The 16,272-nt window shown below is 37.1% G+C and overlaps 5 protein-coding genes and 1 pseudogene across 6 annotated transcripts; 1 reads left to right on the top strand and 5 right to left on the bottom strand.

The window, feature by feature from the left end:
- Positions 1–58: 58 nt before the first annotated feature.
- On the bottom strand, positions 59–2,149 carry LOC104699342 (putative F-box protein At1g49610). Its single transcript, XM_087452878.1, has 3 exons — positions 1,115–2,149; positions 676–852; positions 59–542 (listed from the first exon to the last, which is right to left on the bottom strand). The coding sequence occupies exons 1-3, from the start codon at positions 2,105–2,107 to the stop codon at positions 243–245; spliced, it is 1,470 nt and encodes a 489-aa protein (XP_087309004.1). The 5' UTR covers positions 2,108–2,149; the 3' UTR covers positions 59–242.
- A 260-nt stretch (positions 2,150–2,409) lies between these two features.
- On the bottom strand, positions 2,410–4,261 carry LOC104699341 (putative F-box protein At1g49610; annotated as a pseudogene). Its single transcript, XR_015560234.1, has 3 exons — positions 3,325–4,261; positions 3,012–3,194; positions 2,410–2,878 (listed from the first exon to the last, which is right to left on the bottom strand). The product of XR_015560234.1 is annotated as a putative F-box protein At1g49610 (transcript).
- Positions 4,262–6,029: 1,768 nt separating this feature from the next.
- LOC104792872 (putative protein phosphatase 2C 30) lies at positions 6,030–7,872 on the bottom strand. Its single transcript, XM_010519131.2, has 3 exons — positions 6,903–7,872; positions 6,439–6,618; positions 6,030–6,337 (listed from the first exon to the last, which is right to left on the bottom strand). The coding sequence occupies exons 1-3, from the start codon at positions 7,740–7,742 to the stop codon at positions 6,173–6,175; spliced, it is 1,185 nt and encodes a 394-aa protein (XP_010517433.1). The 5' UTR covers positions 7,743–7,872; the 3' UTR covers positions 6,030–6,172.
- A 2,110-nt stretch (positions 7,873–9,982) lies between these two features.
- On the top strand, positions 9,983–10,629 carry LOC104792871 (em-like protein GEA6). The gene is made up of 2 exons (XM_010519130.3): positions 9,983–10,190; positions 10,286–10,629. Exons 1-2 carry the CDS (start codon positions 10,076–10,078, stop codon positions 10,447–10,449), a joined length of 279 nt encoding a protein of 92 aa, XP_010517432.1. The 5' UTR covers positions 9,983–10,075; the 3' UTR covers positions 10,450–10,629.
- A 626-nt stretch (positions 10,630–11,255) lies between these two features.
- LOC104792869 (protein trichome birefringence-like 30) lies at positions 11,256–13,083 on the bottom strand. The gene is made up of 5 exons (XM_010519128.3): positions 12,552–13,083; positions 12,292–12,463; positions 12,005–12,210; positions 11,735–11,902; positions 11,256–11,643 (listed from the first exon to the last, which is right to left on the bottom strand). Exons 1-5 carry the CDS (start codon positions 12,944–12,946, stop codon positions 11,292–11,294), a joined length of 1,293 nt encoding a protein of 430 aa, XP_010517430.1. The 5' UTR covers positions 12,947–13,083; the 3' UTR covers positions 11,256–11,291.
- A 34-nt stretch (positions 13,084–13,117) lies between these two features.
- LOC104792870 (protein trichome birefringence-like 28) lies at positions 13,118–15,188 on the bottom strand. Its single transcript, XM_010519129.3, has 5 exons — positions 14,547–15,188; positions 14,267–14,438; positions 13,954–14,153; positions 13,711–13,869; positions 13,118–13,629 (listed from the first exon to the last, which is right to left on the bottom strand). Exons 1-5 carry the CDS (start codon positions 14,942–14,944, stop codon positions 13,257–13,259), a joined length of 1,302 nt encoding a protein of 433 aa, XP_010517431.2. The 5' UTR covers positions 14,945–15,188; the 3' UTR covers positions 13,118–13,256.
- Between the last annotated feature and the right edge of the window lie 1,084 nt (positions 15,189–16,272).

The raw sequence follows: 16,272 nt of genomic DNA, 5'->3' as shown, positions 1-16,272 counted from the left end.
ACAACAAAATATACTAAAATTCATTCGAGAGATGATTCAGCTTATATACGTTGAGGTTTACCGAAAACAGTCTTCAATGTTCAAATTCAACAATGTCGCGTCATATGATTATTTCCAAATTCCAACATATAATCCTAGAAAATAAAGGATTTTTTTTTCATCTACAGTTATATTAAAAATGTTAATTTTATGTAAAATGTTAGTCTATCTGATTCGGATTTTGGACGTAATATATACTAAAATCACCACTTAGACGACTCTCTAATCCATCTTTTGGTTGCGATGAGCACAATTGAGACGTCGTTGTCGTGGGAAAGCATTGGAACCATCTGACGCAACTCTTCAACACCTCTTTCGCTACGATAAGGTCCCAACCTTATTACCATCTTCTCTAGTGTCTTTGTGGTTTTAAGCACAAGTTCCATGAACAGAGCCACATGCTCTGTCTCTACATCTCTAGATTTAACGTCTCCAAAGACCCACGATTCCGAGCATTGATACGGAATCCAAGTATACGAATCTAAGTAGTTGTCAACATACCCCTATATACAACATAAAAGATTTCATTATATGCAAATAGATTATCCATATTCTCAGATTCTACAATCTCAAAGTGAGATGGATATATTAATATGGTTTTTGGATTATTAAAACTCTGGCAAAAGAATTGAATACCCGTATGGCGTCACAATCCATTGTGCGTAGGGTTAGCTTCTTTAATTCAGGTGAGTGTTGTAGCAATCTTACTACACCAGAAATAACATATTGAGAGATTGTTGTCTTATTAAGCGTCAAAACTTTAGCCTTGAACTTCGGGGATGGATAACCAAGGAGCTCGGCTCGAGATAAAATCTACCAGAAAGCAAAAGACAGATATTGAATATCAAAACGCACATCTCAAGGAAAAAAAAAATGGGGATAAAGCACATCACATCAAGACAACAGTTTAATTTTTTACCGAGACAACATTTATAGAGAATACAAACAACATATAGACTTAAATAACTTAAAGTCATCCATATGATAAAAGTGGAGAGTTTGCAACCAACTTGTTACGTAAGTTGGAGGCAATATTAAATCCATCCATATGACACTTGAAAACACTAAAACATACCTTGAGAAATCTTTCCCCAAAAGTAAGCTTCTCCACATTCTGCAACTTCTCTAGGGTTTGAAGACAATGATCAACTATTTTAATTGGGTCAGACGACGCATCAGTATGTATTTCAGCTTCGGTTAAAGACGAGACATCAACTAATGTATATGGAAACATAGAGTCTGTCAATCTTAATCTGAGATAATGGAGATGTGGTGCGTCAATCCTTGTCCCCTTAAGCCAAACCTTGCTATCTATTTCTAATGTTTTCAGACGCGGTGATTTGCTGAGATCAAGATGTTGGAGTTCATCGCAGTGATACAACCTTAAGGTTTCGAGAAGGGGAGAACCAGAGATAATCTTAGCAAAGGATTTATCCTTAAGGTTGCAACCATCCAATGTCAGGATCTTCAAAGATGTCCAAGACACAGAGCATCTGGGATTGATACAAGCATGTTTTGACTTAACGTAAAGTTGCTTGACAGAGGAATTGTTATAAAAGAAACCAGGAATATTATGAAGACGGTGCTCCAACCACAGATTCTCCACGTTTCGGTACATGGCAAACTTGATCCAACTGTACATGTAAGAAGGATGATACTTTAAGCTTCGGACACAGAGCTGAAAGCTCATCATCTTGCGAGGCGTGTAGCGAGATAGGATTTTGTCAAAAAAAAAAAAAAAAAAAAAAAAAAAAAAAAAAAAAAGAGATAGGATTTTGTCTACGGAACTAGGGTCCAGATTACAGTCATCGGAGAAGGAAAGGGAAGGTGTGTCGCACCATACATGTCTCCATCTTTTGGACAAGACGGAAGTTGTGATTGCCAACTTGGTCGAGATGAAGGAGATGATCACTTGGAGGATCTCATCAGGCAAAGAGCTGATTAAGTCTATATCATCCCTTGGAACTCTTCCTCGTTTGATTTTGCGGCGGCGGTGAGCGAAATAATTTCTAGGGCATCTTACAGAGGAAGTGGTGGCGCTGTCTCCGTTTCCGACGTTGTCAGCCATCGTAAGTTATGAACTCATAAATTTGATTTTCAATATTATTCCGTAAACCTAGGTGTTAAACAGTAACTTACAAGTATCCTCCTTACAAATATTATTGGGTTCTAAAAGCCCAAATTAAACAATTACAAACCCAATACATTTCTCCTCCTTAATTTCGCCGACTATAATGCTAAATTTTTGGTTAACTGGTTACGATACTAAATACTTGTACTCTCTCTTGGGTCTTGGCCTCGTTGCCCACGCTTTATTTCCATTTTGGTTAGATATATGCAAATGCATTAGACAATGTAAAGAGGCGTGACTTTAAGTTTAACATGTGTATATTATTTGATCCACTACAAAAGTCTTCTAGTGAAAAAACCATGAGCTTATTCTGGATTACTCGCTCAACTGTTTAGACAATTCCAGTTCACCTGCAAACTCTATTTTGAGAAAAGTTTTCATCTAGAAGTAAAAGGTCCAGTAAGATTGAAGACAACCCTTTGTTTCGGTTTGGTTGAGCTAAGCACGATGGAGACATTGTTGTGGTGGAAAAGCATTGGAACCATCGGAAGCAATTCTTCAAAATCTCTTCCTTCAAGGTAACGTTCCAATCTTACGAGTTACGACCATCTTCTCTACTGTCTTCGTGGTTTTAAGCATAAGCTCCATAAACTTATCCACGTCATTGGACTCTACATTCCTATCGAAAATGTTTCTAAAGACCCTTGCTTCCCAGCTCCAACGTTGATCCACATTCAATCCATCCCAATATGTGTCAAGGAAGCTCTCCTGTACATATTGTCAATATCTCGGATTATACAAACACAAAGTGAGAGGATATGGTTCTTAATTTGATTATTCAAAACTAGGCAATAGTTTTGAATGGTGAAGGGGAAATAAAAGAGGGTAATTGTGAACATACCAGTATGCTGCTGCGATTGCGAATATTCATTGTGTGTACTGTTAGCTTCTTTAAGTGGGGAGAGTTTTGTAGCAACCTCACTATACCAGGAATTACATAGTGAGAGATCCTTGTCACAAGTATCAAATCTTTGACCATGAACTTGGGGAAAGGAACATCTCGGAGCTCTGCACGAGATAAAATCTAACAAAAAGCAAAGACAAAAATAGTGAATACCAAGAACGCTCACATCTATCTAGCGTGCAGACAACAATAGACTTATTTAAAAACTAAAGCCTAATGAAAAGTATTAACTAATACTTAAGAAACAAACCTTAAGAAAGTTTTCCCTAAGAATAAGCTTCTCTACATCCTGCAACTTCTCTAACATCTCTAGAGCCATGGATTGAAGAGCCCCAGCATTGAGGTTTTCACCTTTACAAAAGCTTATCTCTAGCTTAGCTTCTTTTAAAGACGAGACATCAACTAAAAAACACGGCAACGCATTCGTCAACTTGAGAGCGAGAACATGGATATGTGGTGCCACAATCTGAGTTGGCCCTGCACCAGAACTATTGCGATGTACATCCAAGAACTCTCAGTTCATGGCAGAAAGAAAACGTTAAGGATTCAAGAACCGGACAACCGGATAAAATGTTAGCAACGGATTCATCAGAGAGGTTACGAGAATTCAATGAAAGGCTCTTAAGTGACGTCCAAGAAACGGGGCATCTCGGAATCAAAATATCCAAACTTAACTCAAGGCTGAGTTCTTTTAGCGAAGAGTTGGTGTAGAACGAATCAGGAATCACGTAAGAAGTGTAAGAGATACGAGGAATGATTTTTAGCGACAGATCCTGTACCTTCCTGGACACGGCAAACTCTATCCATCTGTCAATGCAATCAAGATTGTCGAACACGCTGGTATAGAGCATTAAGCTCATCATCCTTTGAGCCCTGTAGCAATCTAGGGTTTTGTTGATCGAATCAGCGTTCAGTTTATGTATATCGAAGGAGAGACAAGGTGTATTGGACCATACGTGCCTCCAACGTCTGGACAAGACTGTGGTTCTGATGGCGAATCTGGTCGGAATAAAAGAGAGGATATGTTGGAGGATCTCATCAGGGAGATAGCTGATTGAGTCTAATACACCCTCTTTGATTAAATCGCAACGGTTGTGACTAGGAGGGATTCTTAGAGCGACGGTGGTGGTCGCGCCGCCGTCACCGTCCGCCATTTTTTTTCTTAGGGTTTAGTCTGAAACAGACGACTAAACGAATAGAAGTTTGAGTCGGACGAACGCCTTCTCACTGACTAAACCTTTATTTATGGCCCAAATTATTAATGGGCTTTTAAAACCTTCATTCAACAAAAGGATAATGTGTATATATATTTTCAAAAATTCCAATTGATTAATAAAAAATAAAAATATATGTAATAGCTGATACTTTAGCTAGGGAAGCTAGAACAAAGAGTTTTTCTTATGTTATCTCTTGGGTTCAATAGATGTAACTCTAAACATTGTAAAATATTTTTATTCTAATGGAAAATTGGCCGACAAAAAAAATATATATATATTTAAATAATCTTAGGAAAAATATATGTTTAAATAATCCAAACGATATTTCTAAGAGACTATTACTATAATTTAATAAATAGTAAATGTGAAAATTTCTTGGTCTAAATGGTTGATCAATTTTAATGGCTATATGCTAAAATTAAAGTATTTTTCATACATTGCAATTTTTGTTGATGATAATGCTATTTATTGGAGATTTCATTGTAGAATTGTATGTAGTCTGATATGATGTAAAAAAACACACAAAAAAAAAATCATTATACTGCTAATATGGTATTACAATTAGGTAAAACAGTATTAGATTTGCTATTACAATTAAGTTTGAATATCGATTAAAAAAAAAAGAAAAGTAATTCAACCACAATTATAATATGATCTTTTCATTTGTGAAATACCATTAAAAAAATCTCATTTGTGTCACTTAGTACAAATTGTACACTAAGTGATGATAATCATGGAATGGATATATTAATTTTGTCTCACATTGTCAAAATGGTTAAATGGTCCAACTTCATATTATCGGAAGCAAATCGTATGCCAAATTTTTTGGAGCTTGATATCCTAAATAACAATAATTATGTCCAAAACCTTTATTTACATGTAAAATACCGAACAAAATTTATTAATAAATGTAGACCTAATGAAATTAATCAGATTCAGCTAATAATATGTGTTAATGAATCTCTACAAAAAGCTTTATGAGTTGTAAGGCATTTCATCTTATATGATCATTAGAAAATATATCTATCATACTCATGATTCACAATTTATTTTGTTACTTATGTTGATTGTCTATTTGTGTTTTTTTTAACACTAAACACAAACAACATTGAAAACATTACAAAAGATTAGGTTCCAAGAGCATTAATACTAAATTAATTACGTCTAAAAGCATTAATATTAAATTAATTATGTTTGAAACATTTATTTACAAAAATACTGAACAAAATTATCAAAAAGATCAAAATCTTAAGACCTAAATATGCAATTAATTAAATTTAGCTAAATATTGAACAATATTATCAAAATGATCAAAATCTTAAGACTTAATTATGAAATTAATTAAATTTAGCTGAAAATGACGTTGTTACGGTTTGAGCAGCTAAGAAGTGACTTTGATTGCTCTAAACTATATCCATTACCTTCATTTGGTGAAGCAGCAAAGATCAGCGAAAGGATTAAGGGGGTTCGGACTGTTGAGACGCTTGAAGAAGCAATACAAGAGCTCAAATATCACCTGATAGCATGTAATCTGATTTGCTATCGTGGTTTGTTTGATGATGCTGAGATGTGAAAATTTCATGTGTATGCAGGCGAATAAAAAAATCAGGTATGGTTGATGTTCGATTTATGGAAGGTAGGTGGGTAGCTGTGTGTAAGATGAGCAACGACATAGATGCTGTGTATAATGGTTATGCATATGTTTGTTTGTCAAATATGGTTGATTGTATATGACAGGTTGTAGTTCTAGAGTATTAATACTAAATTAATTATGTTTGAAACCTTTATTTACAAAAATACTGAACAAAATTATCAAAATTTTAAAACATGATTATGAAATTAATTAAGTTTAGCTAAATGCTACTAGTATATGTTAATGAATTATGGAAGAAAATGTTGTAGCTGAATTATGATTACACTTATATCATCCAAAGAGCCTCTCTTAAATGATAGTTCGGCTAGTTTCTTGCACGCCAAAAGTGTATTTGGATTCTCTACGCCTACGAAGTATGATCGAACCACATCGACCGCCTCTTGGTTCGTTACCTATAACGTTCCAGAAACAAAAAAAAAACGTTTTGACACTCAGTTCATAGACCAAAAAGAGATAGTCAACTTTATAAACATTCATTTCTTGTTATGCTTACCTTGTCCCACAGGCCGTCAGATGCTAAGATCAAGAACTCAAACTCCGGTTTAATCCGTAATGTTCTGGTTTCCGGTTCGGCTATTACCCACTCCTTGAGATACCGGTCTCCAATTCCTCGTGAGACTGCTAGTGTCCCTTGAATTCTCCAAACGCCATTGCAGCAGTCAACATAACCACCCTACACACACACACACACACAAGTAAGTAAGTAAACCAGACCCAATCAAACACAGAATAAACCAAACCGCACTAAAACATAATTTGAACGCAAAATGCATGGTAGAATGATTCTCAAATTTGCAAATATTTATCAACCGAATTTTTTATGGAATTGCGTTTTCCATTCATATATACATTTAGTGATTCCAATAATTTAATGAAAAAATAATATTCTTAATGTAGTTCCACAATTATGCAATGCTACTAACCAAAATCAAATGCATATATAAAGATAAAACTCACCAGTGCTTCAATCCGTTTGAGCTCATTTGCTTGAGAAGGATTGTGATCGGAAGTGAGAGCTTCAGCGGTTCCACCACGACTCATAACAGCCCGACAGTCTCCTGCATTCGAAACCGCGAGCTCGCCTTTTGATATCAGAGCAGTTACACAACATGTCCCTCCTCTCGAACCTTCTTTCAAGAAATCCTCATCCGTTTTAATGTAACCTTCCCTTATTGCTCTTTCCATCGACCAAAATTCTCCTCCTGATCTCGCTGCTGCCATGGCCGCCTCGATATTGTTCCGGAGATTCATCGCCGCGAACTCCGCCGCCTTGGGTCCACCGTGACCATCAAATACCCCAAAGAAAGCGTTTTTATAAGCTCCGTCGTCGTCTTGATCAACCTCCGCGACATACCGGTCTTCCATTGGTCCGCGTCTTCCTCTCTTACAATATACAGAGTAGTATCCATCTTCCTCTGCTTCAACAACCTCCACGCCTCTCTCCGACGTCTCTCTCGTCGTACTGCACCATGACACAACCGCAGGAGCCGCTGTTAAGTCAAGCATCGGTGGCCGTTTCCTTTTCAACACTGTTTCAAGATCCGAACCCGAATTAGTATTGGTCGTAGTCTCCCTAGGCTTCCTTGGAGGACAAGCAACCATCGTCAGCTTCGGTGGTGTTGAACGAGGAGAAGACGACGGCGTTCTGACAGACGTAGGAGAGAAAACAAGCGGAGGTGGGAAGAACACGGGAGATTCCGGAGCCATGACTACAGATCTCTTCATCTTGAAATCGTCGGTGTGTTTCTCCTTCTCTCCGTTTCTCGTTTGTTTGATCGGATTCCTAGAGAGTTGCATATACGAAAATAAAATAAAATAGGGTTCTTTTTTTTCTTGTTCTTATAAATGTTGTTCTTGGTGTGTTGCTTTTTTATAATTTCTTGTTGTTTACGTCTGAGGGAAGCAAAGAACTTGTGAATAGGGGAATAATAGTGGGCGGTTGGTTTGGATTTTTATATATGACTAAGTTTTTCGGTCAATGGTCAACGAAGATTATTTCTCTCTCTTGCATGCTAATTAACACCTTCGCGACCAAGTCTCTCTCTCTCTCTCTCTCTCGTAATTTAGTCAAATTCACGTCGGTGCCCAAATTAACCCATTCGTCTCTATCATTTTCTTTGGCTTTTATTAAATTGCCTTAACGAGATTTGTGTACATTTGAATAGGAGAAGGTTGGACTCGGTGATTGATCACGTGATATTTTATACTTTAAACGGTGGTGGTGAACTATATTTTGTGCTGCCGTCCATTGAATACGACGTCGGTGTCATTTCTTGATTTTAAAATTATTACGGTCAAGTGAAATATTTCGAGGATCCACTAGTACTAAGAATGAGGGAACTAGTCAATTCTGGTCTTGATACCAAACCTCTGATCAATTATGCATGTATCAGATTTATTAGAATCTTGTAACTTAATACAGTATAGTATTTTTGCATTCATTACTGAATTTAATTCGAAAGTAGAAAACTTATAATAATCTGGTCAATGTTAGTCTGTATATAGATGATAATTCAGTTTTTAAAAATATGAAAAAGTAAACTAATGGTTCCAAAACGTTTGATAGGATGGTACTTTAGGAGTGTTGGTATTTATATAAATGATACTTAAATAGATATTATAGTTTGTTTGTTTTAGTCTATTGCAAAATTGCTTCGTGAATTTATTTATAAAGGTTGTAATATTAATTCATCCTGAAAAGTTTTCAAACGTCATAAGAAAAAGTCAATTATTTTCTGTAGACCTGGCAAAATGTATTGTATTCATTTTAAGGAAAGAGGAACAATTGTTCTTTTCTTTTAATCAACTTAAGGCATCATATCAGACGCTGCTACGCAAGTGTGCTCGTATTAATGATGTATAGATGGATTTGGTGTGGGGGAACAATTGACCCTAACTCGTCATAGGAACACAAGTAATTAACTTCCCTTTTTTGACTTGGCAAATTATAGTTTTTTTTTTCACAATACAACACTAAAACGTTTAGCTAATAGACATTGTTAACCGTTTGAGACAAGCTAAATTTACTTATTTACATCAAAATATGCTACAAGCAATAGGGAATGCCACAGAAAATCAGTTAAATACAAGTTGTTCCTTACTCTTTCATGTATGCAGTCATATTAGAATCTCTATCATTCTAATTTCTAAATGTGTACAAGACACACAAGCACAAAAAAAGTATTGGTCGATTGTTTTTAAAATCACTAATAATCCTTTATTGACTACCTACTATTGCAAGCAAAATGTTTAAATTTCCTTAGAAAATTTGATTGCATGGTTCGGATCAACTTCTAACGTGCAAGTTCATCTTATTGAATAAAAATGACCGAAAGGAATAAGGTGTTGCAAAATCAAAGATTTAAGAAAAAAAAAGATTTAGTTGTTAGATTCTTGAATTAAGATTCAACCCTTTTGAAGTTGACAAAAATATTCTCTCTTTCATTTATTTTTTCATTTTTCAAAAATAAGACTGCGCCTTCAAATTTAAATATTATTTTTAAAAGGGAAAATTTGCATATGAATTTGATTGAACTCTATGAACGTATCTAATCAATTTGATCGGGAACTGAACATGATGAATGGACCACCTAACGTCAACGAGTTTTGACCAACAATTTATACGTACACCTAACCACAAGGCACAAATTCAACGATCGACTCCTAGCGTTCCAATCATGAAACCCATCCATTGTCCTGTCCATATACGTCAAGGTTATCAAGTTCTTCTGCAGGTGCTCATATTTACTTTCATACAGTATAGTCAAATGATTGAAAGAATTTATGAATATGAATAAATAAAAATAACATCGGGGGTATAGTTATAGGCCACGCGGCGAAGAAGCACGGCACTATCACGTTCAAAGTATACGTCAGCTAATAAATACAGACTCGTGGCATGTCAGCAGCAAAGAAGAGCACACGTATGACGTACCGATTGTCCCTGATTCACCACGTCGAATATCTACGTTGCAACACAAGCAAAACGACCTCCAAAAAAAAATCGAAACCCTATTTATAGATCAAGCTCCTCGAGCCTTTCTTCCTATCATCATCATCAAAGTCCTTGCGAGTTTGTTTGGTTTTTCTAGCGTTTAAATAAACTTGTGTTTTTAAGTAAGTATAGTGCAATGGCGTCTCATCAAGAGAAGAAGCAGCTGGACGAGAGGGCAAAGAAGGGAGAGACTGTTGTACCAGGTGGCACCGGAGGCAAAAGCTTCGAAGCTCAACAACATCTCGCTGAAGGTCTTTCTATCTCCTCTATTTAATATTTTCTTTGTATGTATATGAAGTATAGTCATGATATTATAATGTTCGTGGAATCCTATTAATTCATGAAGGGAGGAGCCGAGGAGGGAAAACTCGGAAGGAGCAGTTAGGAACTGAAGGATATCAGGAGATGGGACGCAAAGGCGGACTTAGCACTGGAGACAAGCCTGGTGGGGAAAACGCTGAGGATGAAGGAGTCGAGATAGACGAATCCAAATTCAGGACCAAGACCTAATTAAATCGAAGCTTCCCACGGTTGTAATATTATAATCCGGTTTATAAACTTTCCATCTAGTTATACGTACGTTATGTTTAGTTTCCTGTCGTACGTAAGTTCTTTGTTTATTTTGCGGGATGATGATGGCCATGTGTACTTTTTCGTCTACGTAAAAGTTGTTTCGTTTGTTTTCCGGTAGCCAATGTTTTGTCTCGTCTTTAATAGTAAGTTAAAGATTGTGGGATACTCAACATAGGTACTAGTGCCAGTTGAAAGTGAGAAATATGAAACTTCGAAAGAAAACTACAAGTTGTGCTCTTTTTCTTTATTTGAAAGAAAAAGAAAGACACAAATTCTTAGGTCTATTTGCGACTAGAATTTGTCAAATTGTGGTGACAGTATGCATTGAAATAATTTTAAATGTAAGTGTCAATATTTCAATGTTATTAAATGGATAAAGAAGATTGTCACAAACTTTTTTGGATAAGAAAACTTCTCTTTTAGGAAAAAATAAGAAACGTTCAATTTTGTTTTCCTGAACAGTTTAATGCGTCGTAGAAATCACACATAAACGGTTTCTATGGTTTGGTATTTAAATGCGTAACCGCAAATGTTGACTATCCCCGATAACGTTTGCTGACCAGAGTAGTATGAAAAAAAAATACTCAACCAGTTCAGCAGAAGTCTTACTCAGGACTAAACCGATTTTCCCCTTTATTAAAACCGGTTAGTTGGTTATTAACTAACCGGTTCGGAGAGTTATCTCTTGATCTCTTCGCCGTCGTTCTCCCATCTTCTCCGGTTACTTTTGTCGGGATCTGGTGTTTTAGCAAATTCTCACATTTCAATTGAAAAAAATATTAACTTTTGTAGATAATATACAGAGAGAGCAACTCATTCCATGTATCAGGCAATCCCGGAAGACACCAATGATAACAATCAGCAAAAGTTCTCGGATCCAATCTCTGCTCCGTTGTTATGAGCTTCCCAGTTCTAGAACCATAAAATGAGGTATGCCCATCTTTTCTATACTCTGACATCTTCGTTATGTCGAGGAAACGTATCGGCACTGTTGTTGATTTAGTCGCATTCACTGCGATTTCGTAAAGTCTTCGATTTGTTCCAACATCTATTGGTCTTCTTGACATGTTTAGTATTGGCTCTGTCTCTCTTTCACATTTGCTTCCTTCATTGGATCCCCAATCTGAACTCCTGTTTGCAAATTGAAAAAAAGGATCAGTCTTTTGCAAAGTTTTGATTTTTTTTTTGTTATGAGGGTGGGGGTTGATGATTTATATAGTACCTGATATGAGTTGGTGACATGCTGCTGAAGAAGATAGATGTTTGATTTGGGTTAATGTTTTGTTTTAGCCAGTTTGTCCATGTTGATAACACTTGTTTGTATCCAATATAGATTCCGGTTTCTTCATAGTCTTCTTTTGAGTCGTTTTTGCGGAAAGATCCTTGTTTTCTTTTAAGCAGCATCAAAGTAGAAAGCTTTTTATCAAGATTGGCAAATTTGAAAGTTTGGAACATGGTAGAGAGAGTGAGCTAGAGACTATCTATCACTTACAGAGTTTTGATCTTGGAATGTCTAGTCCACCATATGTATGTGTTGAATACAAGGTAGTCTGCGTATTTCCAGTTCTCACCATGTTTCGAGATTGATTGCGGCATGATTACTGGTTCTGTCTTCCCGTCTCGCTTGTCTGGAGGATCAGCGTTTGATTCGACTAGGAAAGGTGCCCAGTAAAATGCTATGGTTGTATTGTACTCCTCCTACAAATTCATTCAAATTACTAGTGAAGGTAAGTCTTGGATTATTATCTTTTTGTGCATATAAGATATAGTCTTAAAGACCTTTATGTTGAAGATGGACATTTGTGCTGTGTGTTTTAAGGTCTTGTTTCCTGAGGGAATCACGGATTGAACCATACAAACCATGGATTGCCACTGATTGTAATGTATTGAATCACCAACGAACATCAGTTTCTTCCCCCTGAGTTTTTCTAGCAGCACCTTTCCGTCAAACCTAGAACACCAAAGAAAGAAATTCTATTGAGAGAAGTAGAGTGTTTAATCATTCTGCTTATCTTTGTTCTCAGAAAGGTGGAAATGACCTTGGCAGAGAGCAATCTCGAGGCTGCCATCTCCATTTCTGGTACTTAGAGTCTGGCCTCCCGTTTCTCGTACATGCCACCCATTCTGAGAGAAACTCACATTCATCTTCTTTGTATAAAGGATGCGTGACGTTATCAAGAACCCATTTACCAGTGAAAACATCACAGATCTCCAATGGAACCAGGTCAGTCTTCTTGTCTTTATCTTCTTTGCTTTGTTGTGGTGGACTGATGTGTTCTTGCATGTTATGTGTCTTGAATTCCTGAAACTGGCCAATCCTCAGCTGCTTCTCGTTGTACAGATAGCATCCGAGAAGGAACACAGGAAGAAGAATGACTGCAAAGTAGAGCAGAGGAAGGTAACTTTTCCTAGCTCTGCCATCGATTTGTTTCATATCGTTATGTTTGGTTTCTGGAGATATGAGAATAATTGTATGACAACTATGACTGTTGGGTCGTAGTTGGTTTATTAACTTCAACTAATTCAACATATTTTACAATCATGGAGCTGATAAAACACACCTACTAATCTTGTCATGTATTGTAACTATAATATTCATGTTCCCTGTGTAAATGTACACTTTATTCAACAAAAAAATTAGCCTAATTCACAAAACAATCTATAGCACACTTGGCTCTCACTATATACATCACAAGAATTTCGAAATAACCAAAAAAAAAGAGGCTCAAAGAATCCAAATAATTTCATCTTTGAAAAACAATGTGTGTATAGAGAAACTCATTCCAAGTATCAGGGAGGCCCGGTAAGCACCAATGGATGCAATCAGCAAAATTGTCTGGATCGGCTTGCTGCTCCCTCGTCAGCAATTTACCTTGCTTGATCGTGTAAACCGAAGTATGTGCATCTTTACGATACTCGGACAATGCCGTGATGTTGAGGAAATGAATTGGAACTTTGAGAGACCGTGTGACGTTTTCCACAGCCGAAAACAGTCTGTAATCTGTCCCCACTTCAGAATACTGAAGGTGGTCCGTGTTTACGATGAAAGACATGTTTGAGATCGGTGTTGTCTCTAAAGCACACTTTATACCGTCAGGATTATCCCAATCTAAGCTCCTAAAAACAGAACACAAATAACAATCAAATATAACCATTATTAGATAAAAAGGAGTTTTGTGGATGGGAGAAAGTGATTACTTGATGTGAAGAGGAGACATGCTCATGAAGAAAACAGTTGTACTTAAAGGATCAATGTTATGGTCCACCCAATCTCCAAATGTCCTCAACATCCTCTTGTACGCTATTGGCCGTTTGATCTCATCATACTCTGTGTCCCCATCATCGAACGATCCACGTCTGTTTTCATCACCACAATCGTCAATCCTCAGCCATTCATTACATCAAGTGTGTGTGTATTATTTAGTGTATACTACTACTTACAGGACTTTGATGGAGACAGTGTTCATCCACCAAATGTAACTATTGAAGACAAGAAAGTCAACGCCTTTCCAGTTGACTCCATGCTTCTCGATAGACTCAGGCATTATTACACGGTCGATTACACTGTGCACCTTCGGATCGTCTGAATTCGATTCCACCAAAAATGGCGCCCAATAGAACTCCACCGTTGCATTATAGTCCTATTTTTATATTTAAAAAAAAAATCAATTTTGCGTATCTCAAAAAAAGTAAGAAATTGTAAAATAATGTCATTAGCGTCAGTGTCACACAAGTGTATATTAATTAGGATTACCTGGATTTGGAAAACGGTGAGAGAACCGGTCTGGTTTAAGCTCTTTCTACCGGGAGGAATCACAGATTGAACCAAACAAACCATTGATTCCCATTGGTTCCGGTTAAGCGAGTCACCGACAAACATCAATCTCTTGTTCCTCAGCTTCTCTAGCAACACTTTTGCTTTGAATCTTTCAATCAAACCAATCATAAAAGCACACACAATTATTGAAAAAACCTATTCAATCAAACCAGAAATTTTAATCAAACAGAGCATCGTGAAACAAAGGTAACTTTACTTTGGTAAAGAACAGTCTCTAGGTTGCCATCTCCAGTTCTGATACAAAGAATCTTTTCTTCCGTTTCTTAAGCAAGTCACTTGTTCCGTCAAGAACTCACACTCTTCCTCTTTGTACAGTGGATGTGTCTTGTTGTCGAACACCCACTCACCGGTGAAGAGATCGCACTCCTCCAGTGGCACGTTCTTGATCGATTCTTGAACATTCTTTAGTCTCGTGGAGGTTGTTGAGAAAGAGAAGTCAGCAAAGGAGGATTTGAGGTTGTCATTGTACATGAAGATCCCGAAGAGGAGAAGGAAGAAGACGATTACGAAGATTGAGAGATTACTACTCTTCTTCGTCTGCTTCATGGTCGCCCCTGTTTCGAAAAATTGAACTTCTGTTCTTGAAGGTTGCATGATATGATAAAGAAGAAAGAAGAAGGGACTTGGGGTCAACAGTTAAGTGTCGGTATGTGGCTCGGAGAGAGAACACGAAGGAGAGAGACAGAGAGAGTAATCATATGGGAAAAAAAGAAGATTGGGATTGTTAAAGATTTAAACAACTTCAGTATTGGTGGATTGAATTATTTTTGTCTTAAAAGCTTTATTGGTTAGTGGACACCAAATTTCCTATACTTTTCCTTTTTTTATTTTACAATGTAAACTCTCTTCACAATCATAGACTAAACTATTTATGGAGTTTTGCAAAGAAAAAAATAAATTAGTTGTGGAGTAATTGTAAAGAATGTTTTGACAAGCTGAGAGACAGTTATTAGACTTGACTCTCTTAACCCTTTTTTTGTAATGATCAAATGCTCTTTCAGACTTGGATGCGAGAACTGTGTTTATTCATTAGTTCTACTAGGCTTTAAATAGCCTTATACATAACAGAAAGATGAAAAACGTGGAGACTCTGCTCCTACAACTACGGACATTGGAAAGTGGAAGAAGTGCAACAAACTTGACCGTAACAATCGGTCTTTGACTGTGACTGAGCACGTCTAATTATTCAAACACAAAGATGCTTAGACTACTTCAAACAGACTCGCGCCAACAAACCCTCCCTAAACTAAGCTCAGTGAAACTTAGCTTAGCTTATCCGTGACTGAACAGACTCCAAGCTTGCTCCTCAACCTTTCAAATGTCTCCTGGTTCAACGGCTTGGTAAAAATGTCTGCAACCTGCTCCTGTGATCCGCAATGCACCAAATGTATCACACCATCCTTAACTAAGTCTCGTAGGAAGTGAAACCTTACTCCAATGTGTTTACACCTCCCATGAAAAACAGGGTTTTTCGAGAGCTTGATTGTTGATGTGTTATCGCACATAATTGCAGTGCTCTCCTCAGCTTCATGACCCAATTCTTCCAAGATTCTCTTGAACCATATGACTTGACTGGCACACACGGATGCTGCAACATACTCTGCTTCTGTAGTAGAGAGAGTTACGATCGGCTACTTCTTGGACAACCATGCCACTGCTGCGTTGTCCATCAAAAATGCATACCCAGAGGTGCTCTTTCTACTGTCGATATCTCCCGCAAAGTCACTATCAGTGTAAACTGATAACTCTCCTGCTCCTCCTCCTTTGTACCAAATCCCAAAATTCACAGTTCCTCTTACGTACCTCAAGACCCTCTTAGCTCCTTGTAAATGCAGAGTCGTAGGTTCAGACATGTAGCGGCTTAGCAAGCTCACTACAAACTGCAGGTCTGGTCTCGTTGTGGTGAGATACATCAGACTTCC

Source organism: Camelina sativa, chromosome 6 (genome assembly GCF_030686135.1).
Source record: "Camelina sativa cultivar CO46 ecotype springtype chromosome 6, ASM3068613v1".
Lineage (NCBI taxonomy): Eukaryota > Viridiplantae > Streptophyta > Magnoliopsida > Brassicales > Brassicaceae > Camelina > Camelina sativa.
Note: the sequence above shows the minus strand (reverse complement) of the source record. Positions and strands in the feature narration are given on the sequence as shown.